General features: G+C 38.1%; 3 protein-coding genes across 5 annotated transcripts; 2 read left to right on the plus strand and 1 right to left on the minus strand.

Annotated features, from left to right (window-relative positions):
* Positions 1-518: 518 nt before the first annotated feature.
* Positions 519-8,710, plus strand: emb (embigin). 2 transcript variants are annotated; one of them, XM_010877195.5, is made up of 8 exons: positions 519-846; positions 1,411-1,473; positions 4,175-4,358; positions 4,580-4,668; positions 5,041-5,168; positions 5,362-5,647; positions 7,809-7,842; positions 7,971-8,710. In XM_010877195.5, exons 1-8 carry the CDS (start codon positions 777-779, stop codon positions 8,023-8,025), a joined length of 909 nt encoding a protein of 302 aa, XP_010875497.1. In that variant the 5' UTR covers positions 519-776; the 3' UTR covers positions 8,026-8,710. The 2 variants fall into 2 exon arrangements, with proteins under 2 accessions (XP_010875497.1, XP_010875496.1); XM_010877194.5 differs by having other exon boundaries at positions 521-846; positions 1,408-1,473.
* A 121-nt stretch (positions 8,711-8,831) lies between these two features.
* On the minus strand, positions 8,832-15,738 carry mrps30 (mitochondrial ribosomal protein S30). Its single transcript, XM_010877198.4, has 5 exons — positions 14,779-15,738; positions 14,437-14,582; positions 13,844-13,949; positions 13,473-13,649; positions 8,832-9,167 (listed from the first exon to the last, which is right to left on the minus strand). The coding sequence occupies exons 1-5, from the start codon at positions 15,374-15,376 to the stop codon at positions 8,911-8,913; spliced, it is 1,284 nt and encodes a 427-aa protein (XP_010875500.1). The 5' UTR covers positions 15,377-15,738; the 3' UTR covers positions 8,832-8,910.
* hint2 (histidine triad nucleotide binding protein 2) lies at positions 15,678-22,577 on the plus strand. 2 transcript variants are annotated; one of them, XM_034296188.1, is made up of 7 exons: positions 15,678-15,824; positions 17,420-17,566; positions 18,391-18,495; positions 18,654-18,726; positions 18,823-20,229; positions 22,245-22,319; positions 22,461-22,577. In XM_034296188.1, exons 1-5 carry the CDS (start codon positions 15,741-15,743, stop codon positions 18,912-18,914), a joined length of 501 nt encoding a protein of 166 aa, XP_034152079.1. In that variant the 5' UTR covers positions 15,678-15,740; the 3' UTR covers positions 18,915-20,229; positions 22,245-22,319; positions 22,461-22,577. The 2 variants fall into 2 exon arrangements, with proteins under 2 accessions (XP_034152079.1, NP_001297906.1); NM_001310977.1 differs by lacking the exons at positions 22,245-22,319; positions 22,461-22,577 and having other exon boundaries at positions 15,703-15,824; positions 18,823-19,131.

The raw sequence follows: 22,577 nt of genomic DNA on the forward strand, positions 1-22,577 counted from the left end.
AAAGAAAGAAATATGCATGTACATTTTATAACAATAAAAAATAAAAATAAATAGAAATAAAACATAAAACACAAAAAGCTTATTTTAGTCACATTTTTCACAGAACTTTGTTTTCATCCATGTTAGTGAGTATTTCTCCTTTACCAAGACAACCTATTCACCTGACAACATATTTTAAATACCTTTATGTTGCATTTATATTGCATTTATATATCAGTTCAGTATAAAAATTGTGAATATTTAAATTATATTGAATACAGAAGTTACCTCAAATATTGCCAATATTAATACATTATGAAACATTTGATATCACACATATTCTTAAGGATTTTACAGTGATCTCCAAGGTGACAGGCAGTGTCCATCCAGTCCTACACCTTACATGACTCTTGACCTTAACGCCCACCATCATTTCTCTGCTAAATGGTTGTTGTGTGGGGATGCCATATCATCCTGGCCATTCTGCTTCTCTACCCTTCCATTGCATGTTGGCTGTTGCATTATGGGACAGCACTGGCCAGACCATTGGTTTTGTGTCGGTGTGAATAATGAAGGCACAGGAGGCCGCAGAAAGCTGATATTTCTGCTGCGTCACCGATGCTGAAAGGACGTGCAGGGAGGGGAAGGGGGACCCAGAGAGAATGAAGGAGAGGAAGGGAGGGTAGAAAGAGAGAGAGAGAGAGAGAGAGAGAGAGAGAAAGAGGAAGCAGCCAGATGAGAAGAGACTCGGTGTGAAATAGAGCAGACAAGGGACTAGCTGACTTACTGAAACAACCATGTTTTCTCCCTGGATCTCTTCCCTCAAGCTCATTCTGATTCCTCTATTCTGGAGGGGCATCTACACAAGTAAATATGTGACCATGTATCTGCTTTGTAGACAGCTCTTTATACTTGATTGGTTGTGATGTGACCTTGCTCAGCTGCATCGGTACATCCACAAAATTGCATTGAATTTGTGCGGTAGAAGGTCAGTGTGGCGTGTCCGAGATGAAATTATTCAGGATCCAATGACTGGGTCTGTTGTTATCTTGTATTCTGCATCTTAACAGATAACACATTTTATTACAGAGCCGGTGGCGGTGTGCTTTCGGTCACTATGGTGTGTGTAATTGTGTAGGGTGTAATGTGAACACGCGCGCTTCACTGTGACACGGCTGACCTTGTCATTTAACGTCTTCACTGTCAGGTGGTACAGTGTGTCTCAGTAGGCTGTTTAGTGGTCTACTGAACTTCAGAAGAACTATGAGCTCGGTGTGCATGCTTATTCATTCAAGGGTGCATTGAGATGGTAATGCACCTGTCTATTTAAATAGAAATGTAGCAGTAAGATACTGCATGTTATGTATACGAAATGTTAATTTATGTAGCTTATAACAAAAAATATATTTTTGTTAATTTCTCTCATAGCAGAAAATCCTTTGTTGGCTTTGAATGATCCTGTCACAACAGTATTTAGGAGTGCAGTCTTGAAAGGTAACTACTATATTTCTTATTTTTGTCACTTATGTGTGTTGTTGCTCTTCATATAGTATACAGTGAACTCCAAAATTTTTTGGACAGTGACACAGTTTTCTGTTGTTTAACTCTGTATTGCAGTTGGATTTAAAATGATATATTGAGGTTAGTGCAGACTGTCAGCTTTAATGTCATGGTGTTCAACCATATTGGATTCATTATTTGCACGTTCTGTACACTGTCCCCCATTTTTAGGGTTTATTAACATTATGTACAATTATGTAATACGTACTACGTATATCCTTTGCATGCAATGACTGCCTAATGATTGCCTAAGTTTTGCAACCCGTCACCCGACATTGTTCACCTTCACTGGTGATGCTCTGCCAGGGCTGTAATCCAGCCATCTGAAGTCCCTACTTGTTTATTGTGTTTTTGTATCCAGTCTTGTCTTTCGCATGTGAAAGGCATGCTAAGTTTGATTCAGATCTGGTAATTCAATTTACCCGTCAAGAACTCTCTGCTTTTTGGCCTTAAAAAACTCCTTGGCATACATGAAAATATGTTTGAGGTTTTTGCACCTTCAGTCCAGCCTCTGTAATTTGAGGCCTTGAGGTGTTCTACGAATTGTAATAGCTGTTGCACCCACTCCGACCTCCAAGAGAGTGTTCCCGATCTGTTTTACAGTTGTTTTGAGCATTGTGGAGGGCATTCTTTGGGCATCAATTGTAATTTTCCATTGCTAAGCTCATTAGTACTTTCTTTCTTTTTAATAATTTACTCAACACGAGTAAATGTCTTGTCTTGTTTATTCAAAAACCTTAATGTCTTGGCTGTGTATAATTTTCATTTGAAACCTGGTCTCGCAATGATTCATGTATCTGCTCAAATGTGTCACTGTCAAAATACTTATGGATTTCACTGTATGCTGCTGATACTGTCAAATGTTTAGGCCGTTCTTCACTCCGTCATCTTGTGTTACTTCAAAATCTTGTGCATTAAAGAACTATTGGCACCCTCGGTAAATATAAACAGAAGAGGATGTTGTTCCTTCAGCTTGATCTTACACTAACATAATTGCAAAAGTTCACAGTTGGAGAATTGCAGAAGTGATTACATCTTTGGGTCACCAAGAACATAAAACTATAGATTCCATCTCTATGCCAACAAGTGATTTTGAAGGGCTGACAGGAGAAAGCCTCTGCTGTCACCAGAGCACACACTTAATTGCCTGGAGTTTGATTAATGTCATTCAAACTTTGATGGGAACCATGTTCTATGGTCTGATGAGACAAAAATCTAGCATGTATAACATATATTTTTTAGTATAACATATTTATTTGATGTAAGAGGTGGGTTTGATGTAAAAAGAGCCATGTTTATGCTTAAATAATAATCTAATCCTCACTGTGAGGTATGAGGGTGGATCTGCTATGTTGCAGAGATATTTTACTTTCAAAGGCCCTAAGAACCTTGTTAAGATACCTATCAACATTAACTCCATCAAGAAATGTACCAGGACATTTTAGGTCAAAACCAGGAGGCTGAAATTGGGATGTCTGTGGGTCTTCCAGCAGGTAGGACAATTTTGACAATAGTCCAAAGCAAACCTCCAAATCCACAAAAAATTGTTCACTGCCCATCGACACAATTATTTGCAATAGCTGTCACAGTCCCCTGACCTAAATCCCAATCTCTGTGGGGTCAGCTGATGAGGAGAGTCCACAAGCTGGGACAAGTTTCTTTATGGAGGAATTCTCTCAGATCCCATGCTAAAGTATGTGTTCTGCAACCTCATTAAACATTATAGGAGATGACTCAGCTGTTATCTTGGCAACCAGTGGGTGCATAAATCCTAAATGCATTGTCAATAATTGTGGCATGCTAATTTTTTACAAAAAAAAAATATATATATATAATTATCACTCAGATAAATGTTAGATTCCTATGATTGTTTTTGGTGTATCAAGCTGATAAACAATTAAAACGTTTGCATATATTCCAAGGGTGCCAATAATTCTGGAGGGGCACTGTGGTGTTGATCTGCATATTTTCTATATAGATTACAGATCTACTATAGCTGTATTGTAAGTGTCCTTTAAGTCCCCATGCAGTAATTTTAACTGTATTTTTAGTGATTCGTTTTTCAAATACAATGCTTTCCAAAGGTATTCAGTCACTTCATCAATATTTGTTGTGGTATAAAATGTTTTGAGAATGGAATACAATTAAGAGACATCTCAAAGTTGATCAGAGGACACAAAATACTTCTGAGCTCAATTTGGAGTGAAATGGCCAAAGCTCTGACTACATATACATGAGAAATTTCAGTTTTTTGTGTTTGAATAAATTGGCACAAATTTCTGAAATCATGTTTTCACTTGGTCCTTATGTGGTATTGTGTGTAGATTGATGGCAAAAGAATAACGTAATAAATTATGAGATAAAGGGGTTGAATACTTTCCAAAGGCACCGTCAATAGACTGATAGAATGTTCTAGTTACGAGTGTTACTTCAACCTTACAATGTGTATATGTCTACCAAAGAAATATTAAATCATGTTTTTGACTCCACCTTTAAATTAAATTAAAGATGCCAATCTCTAGCCTACTACTAGAATTTACAAAACAATTTGCTTCATATACTTTATGATCAGTTGTCTCATTGTAGCTTTTGTTTTTCTATCTGTTTGAAATCCCATCAAAATTCATTAAAACAGGTGACAATCTTGTTGAAAAAGTTGAAATCTTGAAACCCATCAATTTAGAGCTAGCTTGTACCTGTGACGGTAATCCAAACAAATTACCAAATGTTACTGGGTTCTGGAGAAAAGATGGGATTGAAATTGCTAACTCACGCCTGACTGTACTTTTGGAGAATGAACAATATAATCTCAAAAAAGTGTAAGTATGTATTTATCATTCCATCAGGTTAAGAGACTAGAAATATCACTTTCTGACAACATTTCATCCAAATATACAAAAATGTACAATGGTCTACTGTAACTGTGTTTTTAATAGATTGGCCCTACTGCTTCATGTCCCCCCCCCCCTTGTTATTTTGCAAAGGCAAATTAACAATGAGTCTATGATTATAGTAACAATGATTCTATTCTCTTTTACAGGTTCAGCATTCATGGAGATTCCCTTGGGAATTACTCATGTGTCTTTAATGGTGCAGACAAGGAGTCAAAATTTGATTTTTATTTGACAGGTATAGTAGGATGAATTGCACTGGTGCATGTTAAAACACTTTATACAATGACAAAACCTGACAAATACATTGATTCCTTAAAAAAATTAAAATATCTATAGAATAATTCACCAGCACAAAATTTGTCTGGTTGTAACAAAACAGCTATGTCGTTATAAGGAGGCTCCATGTTGTTTCATTGGTTGATATGTAGAATACATTGTGCATCTCTCATGATTGACAGAACATGCACATTATTTTGCTGGGTTGTGATGTAACAGGATTAAATATACATTTTTTTTTTCATATGAGTATTTAAAATGTTTGTCCTTTCTGTGAGACACAAATTGAGATTTTGTTTTCAAATCACATGGTCTGATTGTTGCCCTTCAGCACCAGAGATGGGCAACATGAAGGAAAAGCCCATAGTTGCCTATGTGGGTGACTCTGTGGTGATGGCCTGTAAAATCAAGCTTCCTCCTAAAACCTGGATTTGGTACAAAGAAAATGGTACTGAGCAGGTGAGAGATGGCAGGCCAAATGTAAAAACTGGAAATAACAAAATAATATACAAAATAAGACGTTTTATTTCCCTCAACATATTGTATTTTGTCAATACTCAAATAATTTAATGACAGTGATTGTGACAATATTATGGTATGTTATAGCTTTTGTCTATGAGGCTTTATGTCCTTCGTTTCCTTTTGGGTTCAGGAACTCATCAATTCAACTACTGACCCCCTTCGTTACAAGATCTTTGTTGATCGGAACACCACAAAACTCACCGTGACGAACCTGACAGAGGTGGACTCTGGTGTTTACATCTGCAGTGCCATCTACAACATCAAGACCAGTGTGAGCCACTTGGAAGTTCGGGTCATTAGCTTCATGGAGCCTCTAAAACCTTTCATAGCCATTGTGGCTGAGGTGATCATTCTGGTCTTCCTCATTCTACTCTATGAACGGTGGGGCTCTCAGAAGAGCAGTAGCTCGCCTACAGGTAACAACAAACATTTGTAAAATGTCGATAAATGCGGACCAAGGGGACTGTATGAAATCCATCATTCAAATAAATCATTTTCATTATATGATTTTATACTTATAAGATTTCACAAAGAAAGAGATTTTGTTGAACGAGGAAGGGTCAAAATGTCATTGGACACCTGCTTTCAGTGGAGACGCCGGGCACTGTGTCGCCACTCAACGCCCGTGGACTCAACGCCCGTGGACTCAATACACGAAAAGGTGTTGTTAGTGAAAGGACAGGATTGGGATTTGTAGTTAGAACAAATCCCAAAAATCATGTCCATTCAATAACCAGAAAAGTGGATTTGCAGTACGGGCATGTGTATATCTTGTATAATTTTCATATTTTGTTAAAATAGATAAGACAACAGAATGTTTCCCATTCCAGGAACCTGTTGCAGCCAGTTGGGTCACACTCCTTAACTGGTTGGTTTTGAAATTAAATCTTTCCCATAGAGATTTAAACAACACTGCTGTTCACATGCTTCCAGATGCTTCATGGGTTAATAAACTCTGGTGAACCATGCATTTTTGTGTGTACTAATCTTTGAAATGAATGGTTCAACAGACACTTTTTTACCTTTGGAATGTTTGAAAGTACTTCAACCAGCACTGACGGCAAAATGTGTATTGAGAAAACCAGAAAGAGGGTGACCTGAATCAGAGCAAGGTAATGAGGATTAAATCTGTAACCTGCAGTAAAGTAAAGAGCACTGTGGTAAATTGCGTCCAGCGCATTAAGTAAAGTCAACATTTATTCCCAAACAGTAAATATTTTATACCTGCTGGTCATCTTAACATAAATTTTTTTTGACAAATGATCTGGCCTTAAATCTGTCTTTGTAGTCATATTATTTCCACCTGGTACAGCCATAAGAGACTTTTTCCTAGCAACTGTGCTTCAACTATTGTTTGCTCTTTATGGTTTTAGGCTAGGTAACCTTACAGGCACTTTGCGACAACCGCTGATGTAAAAGTGATTCATGCTTCTACAAATAGATGGATTCTTCAGAAGTAGATTTTGCCTCACTCGAAAACAACAGGAAGCAGATTGTCAGATTCTTTCAGGTTATTGACAGAGTACCACTGGCCCACATCCTGCCAGTACTCCAATATAGTGACACAGTCTATCAGAATGCAGAAAGGATGCTCTTTGACACATTAAGAATGTAACATGAGCTCACTCCAGAACTGGCTGGAAATGTTGCTGATGTGGCAATCCAACAGGTACCTTTTGTGTAACTCAAATGGTTGGAATGTTGTTTAGAAGTGCAGTCATGGGGGTTTACTCCCAGTGTAGACTGTCAACTGTTGACAGCAGCATGTTGATGTCCATTTCATGTTTGCAAGGTTTTTAAGTATACATAAGCAATTTTAGACATGGGTTTGATAGGCAAAATAGGTCAACTTTGAGCAGCTTTATCTCCTGAATCTTTTGATTTCAAGTTTGAGGACATGTCTCTAAAATAAATCAATTTCAGAATTTGGTATGATGAATCAATTGGAGTAGAGACCTTTCAGCAAGCACAGTTAAGTGAATTGCTTAGAGTGGTTAAAAGGCAAGACAATGTACCTGTCATTGTTTTGCATGTTTAAAGATAGATAACTTGAAAATAAAATATGTACAGTATTTTTTGTATTTGTATATATCTTAAGCAATTTAGGTTATGTCCACAATCTTACCCAGTCATACCCATTTATAACCATAGGCGGGTAGCTTTGCAGGTATTCTATCAGGTCAAAATGATTCAAACAGGTCTAACTCCCTCTGAGCATAGGTATAACTAAAGATTGTCTCAAGAAAAGTTGAATTACAAAAAATATATATTAAATAAAGATTTTAGATCTGCTAGACAATAACTACTTTTCTGAGACACAAATTCAGCTCCAAGTCAGTTTTCTTTCTTTGTGGAATGTTATTGGTACAAAATATTTATAAATTTCCAATTTTGTATGCAATAGAGAGTAGTGTTTAAATTGTTTATTGAATTTGTCTTAATCAGTGACACTTCTTTCCAGTAGCTTCCAGGAGAATTGTTTTTTTCTCCATGTACTTTGTTATATGTAACATGATGCCCATGTTTGGCATGTATCCATCCTTAACATGTAACTAAACTATTATTTTCCTTTTACAGGAAATATGATGCATGTTGACCAAATGCATAAACTGTAAGTATATTAGAGTAAATCATACCGTTTAAGGGTATGATTTTATTTATCTAATACCTTGTCTGACATTGTATTACGTACATCTCTTTTGAAGACTAAGATGGTCTTTATAATGCATGTTATTTCAGGACTCAGGATGATAATGGAATAGATGAAAGTTCCACAAGAAAACGAAAGATATGAAGACTCAGAAAACTACTGTATCAACCTGTATAAGAGTGCTACATTTTTTTTGTGAGTGTGCTTGAATCAATTACTTATTCATCAGTAGCTTATCAATGGTATACTTGTGTGAACTTTTAGTATCATAACCTACTCAATTAAGATCACTCTTATTACTAACTGTTGAAGCAATGTCTTGTTTCAATGTTTTAGTTTTTTACAGAAACAAGAATATTTATACTCATTGTAAATATGTGAACCAGAGACAAAAGTAAAAAGTTTATTTTTGGTGCTGCAAATATATTCAGGCAACACATTGTTTTTATTTTATGGTAGAAATGATCCTCATGTTTTCAGGTTTGATTCACCATCACACTCTCGGTACCTGTTAGGTTGCAGTAACAACACAGCAATATCTCGGCAGCGTGTTTTTTAGTTGGACGGACAGCTCTGTTTTAACATAAAAGCCAATATCTCCTAGTCTACCTTCAGCTGCATTAAATCATTTTAATATATCATTGGTTTTGTGCAGTGCCTTACACCTGACTTTCTTTTTTGCTAGCCTCTTGATGCCTGGTTGTTTTTTAATTTGACATTATCTGTCAGTGTTACATTCATGTGCCTGTAATATTAATTTCAAAATGTCCTTATGTAGATTAAACTTATATGTGGATGGCAAATAAATATGCTATGGTTTGACAGTGTGCCTGATGAATAGTTGTGCTGTTATTCCACATGGACTAAGCACCACCTAGTGACCAGCCACAAGAAAACAAATGTACATGTATGCATTACTTCATGCAGACTCCTGAAAAACAACATACACATTTTTCCTGACCCAGAAACGTTTATTACTTTATCATAATTTCCTAATTCCTTCCTCCCACAAACGCGAAACTCTCCACATTACTTGTTCAGTAGGAACTGGACCAGGAGATTGAGGACCCTGTCATCCAGTCCCACCACAGCCCCATCCTTCACCTCCTCAAACAGACGAAAACTGTCTGTCCCCCAGCACACATTCTTCCTGGGGTTCCCAGCGTCGGTCTCTACGGACAGGGCCAGCGTGTTGAGCTGGTAACAGAAGAAGGAGAAGTACTGTCCATCGGTGATCACAGCCTGGGACACAAAAGGTCTGGTCACATCCATGCGGCTCCAGAAACCTGGCGATGTTATAAGATACACAAAGAAGTGCTTTAACAACAAATGGTGGTATTCACAATTAAGATGCATTAACTATTAAAGCAAAACTTGTAGAATTTTAGTAACATCACATTTACTTTGAATTCAAAGTGCCAGACAACGTCTTGTTCAAGGAAGGCCTAGTTTATTTCAGCAGGACAAAGCCAAACCACATTCCACATGCATTACAACAGCATGACTCCAAAGTAAGAGTCTGGGTGCTAAATTGGCCTGCCTGAAGTCCAGACCTGTCACCCATTGAAAATATTTGGCGCATTATGAAATAATAAATATGACAAAGGAGACCATGAACTGTTGCGCAGCTGCAATCCAATATCAAGCAAGAATGGGAAAACATTTCACTTTCTAAACTACAGCAATTGGTCTCAGTTCCAAAACACTTACAAAGTATTGTTAAAAGAAGAGGTGATGCAACACAGTGGTAAACATGCCCCTGTCCCAACTTTTGTGAAATGTGTTGCTGGCATCAAATTTAAAATGTGCACATATTTTTCCAGAAACAATACAATTTCTCAGTTTCAACATTTGATATGTTGTCTTTGTACTATTTTCAATTTAATACAGGGATGAAAGATTTGCATATCATTCCATTCTATTTTTATTTGCATTTTACACAGCGTCCCAACTTGGAAACAATCTGTATCTGTAGCCAAAAAGTAACCTACTCATCCAATGAAATCTGATCATCCCCCAAGCCAACTAGCCAGTCACCTTGATTTTAGCTTGCTGAACAACTTACGGTACATGAACAAGGTACTCTCTTAACCATTTTATGATTGAATTCTGATCACTTCTTTCTAGTTTGATTGACATTCCCTTACTTTTGTCAATTTCTTTGCAAACTAGTCCCTGAACCTGAAATAGTAGATTATCCTGAATGGCTGAAGGCAGCAAACTATGTAAAAATAAATAATTGATTTACCACTTGATAGCAATAATTACTGGACTACCAAGCAATATTAGTGAATAATATTAATCGTTCACTGAAGTATGACAATCTTATTTAGACAAAATATATTTTATACCATGGAAATCAGTATAAATAGAATGAACTGTGGAATTTTTTTTTTTATACAGACTCCATAACCACTTTAATAGCTACAAAAAAGGTATCACTACTACAGTCAGTGAGTCACATTGTTGTGGTGGCTTGCTATATAAAGAATGCAGACAAGTATTGAGGCATTCATATCCTGTTTGAATCAACTTTAGAATGAGCATAATGAGTGACCTCATTAAAATACATGTGATGTAAAAGAATGAGACAAAAAAATAATGTCTGAACCTTTTCCACCTTTAACGTGAACAATTCAATTGAAAAAACAAACTGAAATCTTTGAGGGGGGAAAATTAAAAACTCACAATAACCTGGTTGCATAGGTGTGCACACCGTTAAACCAATATTTGCCCACTCTTCTTTGCAAAAGCGCATCTCCTGTGCACAGCCCTCTTCAGATCACCCCATAGATGTTCAATTAGATTCAGGTCTGGGCTCTGGCTGGGCCATTCCCCAACGTTAATCATCTTCTGGTGAAGCCATGCTTTTGTGGATTTGGATGTGTGCTTTGGGTTGTTGTCATGCTGAAAGGTGAACTTCCTCTTCATCTTTCTAATGGACACCTGAAGGTTTTGTGCCAAAATTGCCTGGTATTTGGAACTGTTCAAATTCCCTCCACCCTGACTAAGGCCCCGGTTCCAGCTGAAGAAAAACAGCCCCAAAGCATGATGCTCCCACCACCATGCTTCACTGTGGGTATGGTGTTCTTTGGGTGATGTGCAGTGTTGTTTTTGCGCCAAACATACCTTTTGGAATTATGGGAATTAAGGGCTTGGATGTTTTTTTTTTGTAAGAAAAGGCTTCTGTTTTGCCACCCTACCCCATAGCCCATTCATATGAAGAATACAGGAGATTGTTGTCACATGTAGCTTACAGCCAGTACTTGCCAGAAATTAATGCAGTTCCTTTAATGTTGCTGTAGGCCTCTTGGAAGCCTTTCTGACCAGTTTTATTCTAGTCTTTTAATCAATTTTGGAGGGACGTCCAGTTCTTGGTAATGTCTCTGTTGTGTCATTTTCTCCACTTGATGACGGTCTTCACTGTGTTCCATAGTATATCTAATGCTTTGGAAACTATTTTGTACCCTTCTCCTGATTGATATCTTTCAACAATGAGATCCCTCTGATGCTTTGGAAGCTCTCTGCGTACCATGGCTTTTGCTCTGAGATGCAACTAAGAATATTTCAGGAAAATACTACTATAACAGCTGAACTTAGTGATTAATCAAAATGATGGGAGGTGTGTAATGACTTCTATTTAACATGAGTTTGAATGTGATTGGTTAATTCTGAACACACCCACATCCCCAGTTATAAGAGAGCGCACACTTATAGAACCAGGTAATAGTAAGGTTTTTATTTTTAATTTTTTCCCCTCAAAGATTTCAGTTTGTTTTTCATTTGAATTGTTTACATTATAGGTCACATTAAAAGTGGAAAAAGTTCTGACATGATCTGACACGTGTGTGTGTGTTTTAAACATCCAGTCAGCTAAATGATAAGAGAGATCAATGGGGAATGGCAAGAATCGCACGAGGTCACCAGCAGGCCACAGACAGGCACATTAATAATGGTGCAATACATCCGTGGTGTGTACAGTGGCACCTTGGGACGCACAGCTTTTCACTGATGTGCTACTGTACTTGACAACTCACTAGTATTAGCAACAAACAGGAAGTGACCCCAGGGTGCATATATTTACCAAGATTGGATAACTAAGCAGGGGAAAAACAGTGCCTGCTCCAACAAATCTTAGCTCTGTTTGAATGGAGTGGCATGTGCAGTCTCTGGAGCTCCAACCAATAGAAATCCTTTGGGGTAAACTGGAACAGGCGGTTTGTCATCCGCTCACCGTATATTATAATTGTCAGCAAGGCTAGGGCAGCACAATATATAGTTTCAGCATCGACATTGCGATGTACGCATCGCCTATAGTCACATGGTTTATTTAAGGTCATTTACTCTGATATATGGGTTGTTGGATACACAGTTTCTTATTATTAAACACAGAGTTCGTTGCTGCACTTAGTTGACATCCAGGCTCAACTTGTGCTTGACCAAATGATGAGTGAGGAACAGGCAAAAAAAGACCGAAATAGAGAATTTGGTTGCAAAAAGAAATGCATCGTCAATTATTTGGAAACATTTTGGCTACAGACAGGATGTTGACCAAAAACAGGTACTTTGTCGAGAGTGCTTTACAATTGTTGCTGCAACACGAGGCAACACGACCAATTTGTTCGATCATTTAAGGCGGCACAGCAAATCTTCGTATGACGAGTGCAAAGCATCTCAATGCCCTCCAAAGCAAAAATCTATTTCAGATGCCTTTGCTAGTATTACACCATACGAGAAAGGTTCCAAACGGCAGAGAGAAATCACAGATTCAATAACATTTCACGTCGATAAAGACATGGTACCTATTAACAAGAGGGTTACCACGATCTGGTCGCTTGACAAGCGGTATGTAACTATTTTTCTCAAGTTGCCATCCCAGAGCTGTACGAGAAATGCAAGACAAGTTGAAACAGCTGTCACAAGTGGAATATTATACAGCAACAACAGACTTGTGGTCCAGCTGGACAACAGAGTAGGGCTCTGACTGTATATTTATTAATGAGGACTTCCACCTGAAAAGTCGCTGTTGGCAAACATACAAGTGAGAACATCACAACAGGGATGAGAGAAGCTTTAGCAGACTATACGAGAGTCATCTAGTCTGTATTACAACAGACAATGCTGTGAACATGGTGAAGGCTGCACCTGAACAAGTGGACCAGATTGCAGTGCTTGGGCCACAGACTGCCTCTTGAAGTTGGTAAGTTATGCCCAATTGCGCATTCTATTTTACTACTGTTGCCATTGCTATAGTATTACTCTTACATATTATTACCTAGCAAACTGTTCTGAAATACAAATATTTATTGTAGAGGATGGGACTGGGGAAGAATGAAGGATACAGACTGTCAGATAGCCAAAGCTCTTTCTGAAGACATCCTGTATTTTTTCACATCGCAATATATATCGCAGAAAAACAAACAATCGCAATGTCAGTTATTTCCAATATCGTGCAACCCTAAGCAAGGCTGTTAAAATTATGTCAGTTAAACTTTTTAAAATATTTAGTTTGCCAGAGCAGTAAGAGGGGGAGGAATCTAGTGACGACACTCAGACTGACAAGGAGAATAGTTATGATGGTACTGACACACCTTGGTACATGGCCTGTGCTCCCGTCCACGCAAACAGACTGGCAATGCCATTGGCTCTCAGGTAGACCTCAACCTGGTCAGTCAGGTTGCGCTTTGCCATTTTGTCCCTGCGGTATCTGTCCGGGACCATGTGAAACTGGGTGTGACCATGGCAAAGCGGGTCAGGAAGCTTGACTCCTGGGAAAGCATAGAGAGGAAATTAACAGTTGTAAAATTGACACCTACCAAGAGTACTTTGACACTACCACTGTTAGCATACCGTGGTTGGTTGACGCACCACCGACGACAATGACAAAATGGCTATACGGCCAAAATGACTTACAACCAAAACCGTGTAACAATTTTAAAGCCACAGTCTACTACAAAATTACCTGTGAAGATGTTGTTCTCATACTGTCTCCTGAACATGGGAAGCAAGTCTGGAGCCAATTTTATCTCTGGGACTTCAGCAGATATCACTTCTTCAAGGGGGACAAACTGAAAAAGAGTCCATGGAGTTTAATTCTGTTTGGATATCAAACTACTCACACTCTTCTACAGTCTAATCGTGGGAAACCCAGAACTAGTCTTATGTAACTGATCCGATTCTAAATTAATGTCCGGGTACATAAATACCTGTAAAACATTAGATGAAATAATGATTGAAACCAGAAACAGAGCTCCACTCCTACTGCTTTACAAGTTACTGGCAAGTCTATTGGCCAAAGGCTGTCTCCCCTAATTGTGATTTGTCCAAATCACTGGATATTAATTATGCCTTTTAATGTCTCAGGCTGTATCATTATATAACTATATGTTCATGTTCATCTAGTTTGTCCAAAAAATATTAATCTAGGCCTTATTCCAACCACAGAAAGCAAACCTATTTGGCCAAAACCTAGCTTGATGATGTGATGTCAATGTTTGACATAAGACAATAGCTAGATGATCCAAACGCTTTGGATCAGTGTTTATACTGTAGTACCTGTGTAAGTTGTTCATGTATCCTTATCTGACTGTGTGGTTTATCATCGATCTGGAATCTAATTGGCTCCACTCGGCCAGACCGATGTCCCCTGGGAATGGTCCTCTGTCCTCTCATCCAGTAGAAGTTTACCTGAGGGTCAAAATCTAAATAAAAGAAAGTGATGTCAGATGAGACCTTCTCTGATCATTCCAAACTCTGGCTGACTGGAATCCCAATTTACTACTACATAACGGAGTTAGTGCCACTATGACTTTCTCACTCACAATGTTTACACAATACAGTCTCGGACAGAGAGCGGTATCCGGTGATTACGCATAGATATACGATCGAATGGTTTACCTAAACTTGAAAGTTGCAGCACAGGATTGTGTTTGGCCAGAGTATGTGTTAGTCCAGATATCAGATTTCTCAGAAACGGTGACACGAAGTGTTCTTGTTCCCTTTGAAGGAACGGTCGACGTTTCTTCATGTACCAGTTTTCTTGTAAAATTGAATGGCAGACGTACGAGCGGATGTCACCAAACGTCTTCTCGTCAATTGAGAAATGTGCATTATTGGTAGCGGGCACTGATTTCTCCTTGTCCTCGTCAACGATGAACTTCTCAGGTAAGCCAGGTACGTACGCGGTCTTTGTGAAATGCTGATACCATTTATCAGCATTCAGAGCAAACGTCTGCGGATACAACACATATTTCTTTCGCTGAACTCGTGTGAGCAAATCAAGTTTTTCATGCACGTCCGCGGCACGTATTTTTTCAAGATGTTCTGCAATCCGCCGTCCTTTAGAAGACCTACTTTTAGCGGTCAGTGAAGGTAAAACAGGAGGGTAAACTGGCTCCTCAGTTGCCGCGTTTGTGTGAACAATCCGGACGGTTCTACACACATGTGCATGTTTATGAATTAATGACTGCAAGGGCAACCGTGAGCACACCGCCATGTTTGTTGCTAATGATGACAGCGATATCTTCTTCGGAGGCACGTACGGGTCACCTCCTCAAAAGCGGAATGTCGCCGCCACGTGGAGGATGAACAATACTAGAATTAAAATAATTTCTGAACAAATTATTGTCTAGTCTTGTAGTCGGAATTTATAATCTAATTACTATTTTAAGATATTATATTATGGCGCAACATTTTACACAAATTCCGGACAGACCACTTATTAAATTAAATTAACGCCATAGAACGTTTTAATTCTTGAATACATCCAGCGTAATCGTTTTTCTCAGAAACGGACGGAAAGCAGACATCATATCCGGTTTTGGGAACTCAACTCGACTGAACTGCACAGTGCAGTGAATATGATTTTTTACCGGACACAAATAATTTGCTTCAGGAAAAATATTGGCTATTTACGCCTTTTGCCCCTTGCATGCCGAGCAGAGGTACTTATACGGGCATTTGTTTTAGTATTAAACACTTTCATGTTATTGGCCGACGGAGAGCGTCATGATAATGGGCAGTAGGCATCGGACTCGGGAACAGTGCCCACTATCACCAAGAGGTTTGGGTTTAGAATGCATAAAAAAGTTTTGCATATGACGGTGCTGTAGTGTACTGCAGTGTTGGCTTTGCCTAGACATATACCATGTATATATTTTAAATGATTTAAATACGATGTAGGTCTTGTTCATGCTAGTTTGTTGTTTCTTGCTTGGACAAGTCTAAAGTCTGAGCAATGACAAGAACGCTTGACTGTCGCCAGCGATCTAATTTATTTGACAGGGTTGCACAAATATTTTAATTCAAGAAAGTTATGTTGCCACACATAAAGCACGTTTTGTTTAGTTAAAAAAAAATCTATTTTGCCTATAGCTACATTCTTAATATTTAACGTAAAAATAACGTCACGTTATTACGATGCCCGTCATCCACGCAGTCTGGTTCCGTTACTAGTTGGACAAGTGTCTCTGGTTGCATGGTCGCTGGAATGTGAGTTGATCAGGGGTTGCTGGCCGAGCGCTAGTCGGTATGCTACTGATCCGGACAAAGCGTGCCCATTCGCAGTAATGACGCGCGTCAATGGAAGGAACGGACGACTCGCTTTGGACCTTTGTCAGAACCCCCTGGCCCTAACCAAATAATTTCCCCACGTCCATATCCAAAGCCCCTACTTTCCAAGACTGTCTGGCTGTGCTAAAATGAGTGAAATGAAATCCGGGTGCGTTTCACTATGGAGACTTTCAACCGCTAGGTGTCCTTGGCGTTTGATATGATTATTATAATTTTTTATGTACTTATTATTTTATGTTTATCTAATAGAAAGGAATATTCTGATTTGAAGAGCAACCTGGACAAAATTATATCAGAGGAGACTGGATAAAATCCATTGTCTCTTCTAGCCAGATGTACTTGCCTGGAATATATATTAAAGGTCATTGTAGAGGATTTAATGCATCCCAATGATAAAATGGTTCCTTGTGAGAAGGGGGCCAATGATGTTCAAGACTAGGTCACAAAGGGTGATTAGCATGAACTTGAAAAGTTGTAACATTTAGAGAATTTTTACAGTGCCACCTTAAGGCCTGTTGGCATTGCATGAGACTCTATATATTTCCACCAGTTTCAGTGCTGGACTCCGCTGGAGTCCGGGCATCCATGTGGACGTCAATTTGATGCATGCCATCTACCTAAACATTGTTGAAGACTACATTTCATACTCCTGTCTGTCCTTAAACCTGTAGAAGAAGTAGGTCAGATGGTGTTGATAAGGAAATGAGAGAGGAAAGGGTAATCGAAACAAACACAATTTAGAAGCTTCCAGACATTTATTTTTGGCTTGTACATTGTTATCTAGACCATTTTTAGAAGTAAAACCTTCTCCTAAATATAGTTGGTTAACAAAAAGTTTGCAGAGCGGACAAATGGAAGGCGTGTGCTGGTTCACAGAGAGAAAACTCCATAATATGAATTGTTTCCTCTGCCCAGATACTGTTTCCTAAATTGGACAACCTCTGTGTTCTTGTTTGTCATTTCACAGAGACACTTCTGCACATCAAAAACCAATAGTGATGAGGTTAATTTGGCTAAAGAAGCAAGCAAGAAATATGGTTCTTCAGCTCCAACTATCTTTTCCAAAGTGATTGACAAAAGTATTCCTGCAGATATAATTTATGAAGACGATAAGGTACGTACACACAAGCAAGCAAATAGCCGTATGAAGAAGTAAGTACACTACTAGTAAATAACTTTTTGTGTGTTTTCTTTTTATATGGATATTTGAGCTAAATGACAAAAAGTTGACAGATGAAGCAAAGCTGTTTGGCAAAAACACAACACTGCCTTTGAACACAGACATCTGAGTCAACCCTGAATTCCGTTTGTACCAGAGAATTCTTGAGGAAAATGTGAGGCCATCTGTCTAAAAGCTGAAGCTCAATGGAACATGGATCTTGTGACAGGACAATGATCCAAAACACACAAGCAAATCTAGAACAGTGTGGCTCCAAAATAAGACATGGAGGGCATGAAATGTCCGGATGTCAGTCCTACCAAAATGCTGTGGGGGGACTTGAGGGCTGTGCATGCAATGAAGACCTTGAACATGATGCACTTGAAGCAGTACTGTAAAGAAGCATGATAGACAGTTACAAGACACAGCTTCGTATAGTTATTTCAGCCAAATGGGCTGCACCCGTTATTGAAGCTAGAGGTGTTCTTATTTTTTATGCACTGAACATTCAGTTTTTTGTATTTGATTAAATCATTGCGATGTATAATCTTTCGGTGTCAAATGTTAGAGTAGGTTACCTATATCCGTCAATAGTGTTGAAGTTAAGATTACCTATCCATGTGTTAAAATATGTAAGAAAAATAGACAACTTTCTGTGGGGCAGAAGTTTTTCACATTACTGTAATATTATTCTACTTCATGTTGAAAATATTTAGGGCAAAAGGGCATACATTGATGTTAAGTATCATATCAATATTTCCTTTTGTTTTCTTCTCCAGTGTTTAGCCTTTAGAGATATCAGTCCACAAGCTCCTGTGCATTTCCTGGTTATTCCCAGAGTCGCTATCCCAAGAATCAGCGAAGCCAAAGATGACGATGCTGAGGTAGCTTTCTTATTGCTTTGGTCCTACTTATTCTGCATGTTATTTTCTGATTCTTTTTACATTGACCTGTGGGGTTTTTACCCTCTGGTTTGCGCCAGAATTTGTCACAACCCAGATCATCTTTGAATTCTGAAAACACCCTTTTCTGTTTCATATAGCTGTTAGGCCATCTCCTAGTAGTTGCTAAAAATGTAGCGAAGAAAGAGAGATTACACAATGGTTACAGAGTGGGTATGTATTACCATAATCAGTCTAAACACTATCTTCTCACATTAAACAAAAAACCTTAATTGTAATGATTATGTTACTGCATTCTATCTTCCGCAGTGATCAATGATGGGAAGCATGGTGCCCAGTCTGTATATCACCTCCACATCCATGTTTTGGGAGGCAGACAGTTGAACTGGCCTCCAGGCTAGCAAATGGACCTTCTGTTAATTAGGGGTTATTTTCATGTCGGTCACATACCAATATAATAAAGGTCTAGGATTTAATTGTCTTTTCAATAGTGATTTCTTTTTGTTATTTTGGATTTCCTACTGTGTAATATGAGATGATCATTGACGTTATTGTACAGTGTACCTGTGTAAAAAGATTGAAATAAAAAGTTCTGGAATAAAAAATATCCAATACATTTGAATTAAATAAACTTTTGGAGATATTTGCTGGACACAATTTCACAGACATTTTCAGTCAGGCATGGAGATTGTTGTTTCTATGTTGTGCTATTTTGATACAGTAGCCTCATTAATATGTCCAGAAACCAGCTGAGGCAATGATAACTGAGGACAGGTGTGGTGTGACTGGTGGCATGACTATGACCTTGGTCAAGAATATTGGCTACTCTGTCATCTGGAGCGCATGGTTGAACTTTCACCTGCATTAACTGAAACGGCATGTCCAGGTTCAGGCAATTCTTAACTTCAACACCTCAAGATATGAAATAAGATTGACACTTTGACCTGAAATACAAGATTTTAAATACTTGTAATAACAGGTCAATAACATTATCTATTAATCTTGGAAAACAACTTATTTGTTTTTTTACCCTTTTCAATGCAGAATGTGTATTAAATGAGAAAGACTTGTTGCACAATGTTTGTTCCCTACAGATTAAAGATCTGGATTTTTTGGGTCAAAGTCTCCTCTTTCCTCATAAACCTGTGGAGGTTATCTTGCTTTATCAATGAATTTTATATCCCCACGATATAAAAATAATAAGAACTGACAAGATAAACATCTTTGTACCAGTCTGAACCATGGTCCCAACTGAAAATTAGGATTATTTATATACCTGGAATCGGAAATTTACTACCTGCACAAAATAATGTGAATTAGACTAATTGGTCTTAAAACTGTTTTACTTTCACTTACCCAGCCACAGTAATGTCAATACTAGCTTAACTCAGATGCTCAGTCTGTAATGTAATCTGCTACCACCTTATAGCCTCCATTTTAGTTTCCACACCTTTGGCTGCGGAAGGTAACCTTTGTCCAAGTCTGTTGGTGGATCTTTAACTGGGCGACTCGACCCTCATTAGGTGTGGGCCAAGTTACGTAAGAGTAAAGACAGAGTAGTAGGCTGGTACTTTCCCCCGTACAAGACCACCACAGGCTGTCCTAGGTGACAGTTACGCACTGCACAGCACATCGAAGTCCATCCCAGTTTTACTCTGGTTGATATCATATAGCACCTGCCTCTGTCTGTCTGACTGGACAAGGTCCCTGAACAAGGTAGGATATTTCCAGAGGAAGCTGTATGATTGTGGCTTAATACCACTATTCAGGAATCAATCTCTTGATATGTGCTTGAATTCTTTCCCATTATGCTCCTTTGTTAATGTGCCAGGCTTCAACATTACATCTAAAAATCACAGACAGCTCTGGCAACATGTTCCTACAGTCTGTTGAGTCATCAGTCTGTCTTTCCGTTGGTTTTGATGATATGTGCTGTTCTGTCTTGGTTTGTGAAATCAATTAAAAAAACATTACCAGTATTTGCATTGTAAACCTTTTTTTTCTAAATTTCAGACATACGTGGTAGTTAGCTTCTGTACCTAACTATTGACTGATACCGGGATGTGTTAAGTTAACTATTTTTGAGTGTAACTGCCTAACTGTTAAAACCAGGAAACAACAGATTTTGACCTTCAGATTGCTCACTGATCTTGATACATTAACCTACCCTATATCCAATGTAAGGACCTCAGAGACAAGACATGCTCCGAGTGAAAATAATTTGACCGGTATACTATAACAGCTGCGAGTGTTGCATGCCAAAGATTTATATATATATATAATGAACACATTTGTCTTTTATATATATATCAAAACAAATGTGTTCATTGGGAAAATACATGACCTATAGCCTAAATCTCTGGACAGAATGTTAAACCATAATGGAACTAAACTGTGCAAATCAGGTTTCTTGGGTTTTATTGTTTGGGCAACAAACATTATTGTTTGGTCATATTCTTTATGGTCTCAGTTAAGCCGTCTCAGTAAAGTCAAAACAAACAGTATTGTCTCAGAAACATGTGTTTGTTCCTGCTGCAGAGCTACACACAGACTTTGAGAATCTATGAACATTTAAAAAAAATATGTGTATATTTTAAAATGTAATATGGACAGCTTAGTAGTTGACGAAATGAAGCCTTAATCACATAGTAGCACAGATACAATGACATATTTTTCTGACAACTGGCTAACAGTCTTGAGGTAATCATCTCAGGTAAGCATTTAGATTATATTCCGTTTATATATATTACAGGTATTTTATATTTTACAATTCTCCATAAAAAATACTAAAATAGGCATACTGTATATTGCCATATAACAGGCAATTGTTTTACAAGTATGATAAACTTTGACCCAGAGACTGACCACATCAATCTGATCTTTTGTGATTTTGTAATTGAAGTTGGAATAATGTCAATCAATACTTAACTGATTTATATATGTCCTTATAAATCAGTTTCAAAATGAATATCCCTTTTTTTAAATGTCTCAATATTTAACAGCTTGTTTGGAATTTGAACTGCAATCCTGTGACACCATTACATCTTTCTCTCCAGATAGTTGTAACAGCTTCTTGGCAATATTGTATACCCTGGTCATATCATGTCATTATAATCTCAAGTCATACAGTAGTAGTTTATCTTGAAAATTGTCTTCTTAATTTCAAGACATAAAACAATTTATGACATACAATAATTCCACAAAAATGATTTATGATTTAAAGATAGTGGTGAGATGTTAAAATGAGCCAAATGAAGTGCACTTCAAAACATGCTTTGATCCTATGCCGTATTTGAAATGTAAAAATGTGTGTGTGTGTGTGTGTGTGTGTATGGTGATACCTGCTGCACAGAACATTGATGGAGATCTTCCTTTGAAGACGAGACATACATGCATTCTCTCTTCTTTGTTGCCTCAGTCCCCGAGAGGTTAACATTCTCTTTCTCAATGGCAGATTCTGGGTCAAAGTCAACATGCTGGTGTAATGCCTGATTTAAGTGAAAGGTTGGAAAAAGCTTGTCGAAAGGGGAGCGTATGGTTGCCTCAGAACCCTTCGGCAATCTTTATCAAAGCAGCCATTGAAACGCCAATGTTAAGGCTGTCATGATGCAATATCTCCACATATAAGGACACACGGTTGTACAAGTCTTCTATTGGAAATCGTATAATAGTTTCAGGGGCCTTCTCATTGTGAGCAACTAACGGAGAGCATTTTTTAAAAACTATTCTAGGAATTAAACCATGTCAGACCAAGAGGATTCAATTGTCCCCAGTGGGGTTGCTGTTGTAAAGAGGATTTCAGAGAGGTATGTGGACCAACGCATCATAACACAACATGCCCTGGACTCATTCCGACAAGACTGTTGAAGTACCGGTTTAACATAGCTCAACATTAACCAAACAATGATACTGTGTTTAATGCAAATGCAATGTATGTTTTGTTCTAGTTTGAGTGATAATCCTCTTGGAGAAAGCAAATCATCCGTCACCACACTCCACCAGAACAACAACCACTCCAGTGATCTTATCAAAAAAGGATTAGTAGATCATCCACAAATAAAGTC

The sequence above is a fragment of the Esox lucius genome, chromosome 13 (assembly GCF_011004845.1).
Source record: "Esox lucius isolate fEsoLuc1 chromosome 13, fEsoLuc1.pri, whole genome shotgun sequence".
Classification (NCBI taxonomy): Eukaryota; Metazoa; Chordata; class Actinopteri; order Esociformes; family Esocidae; genus Esox; species Esox lucius.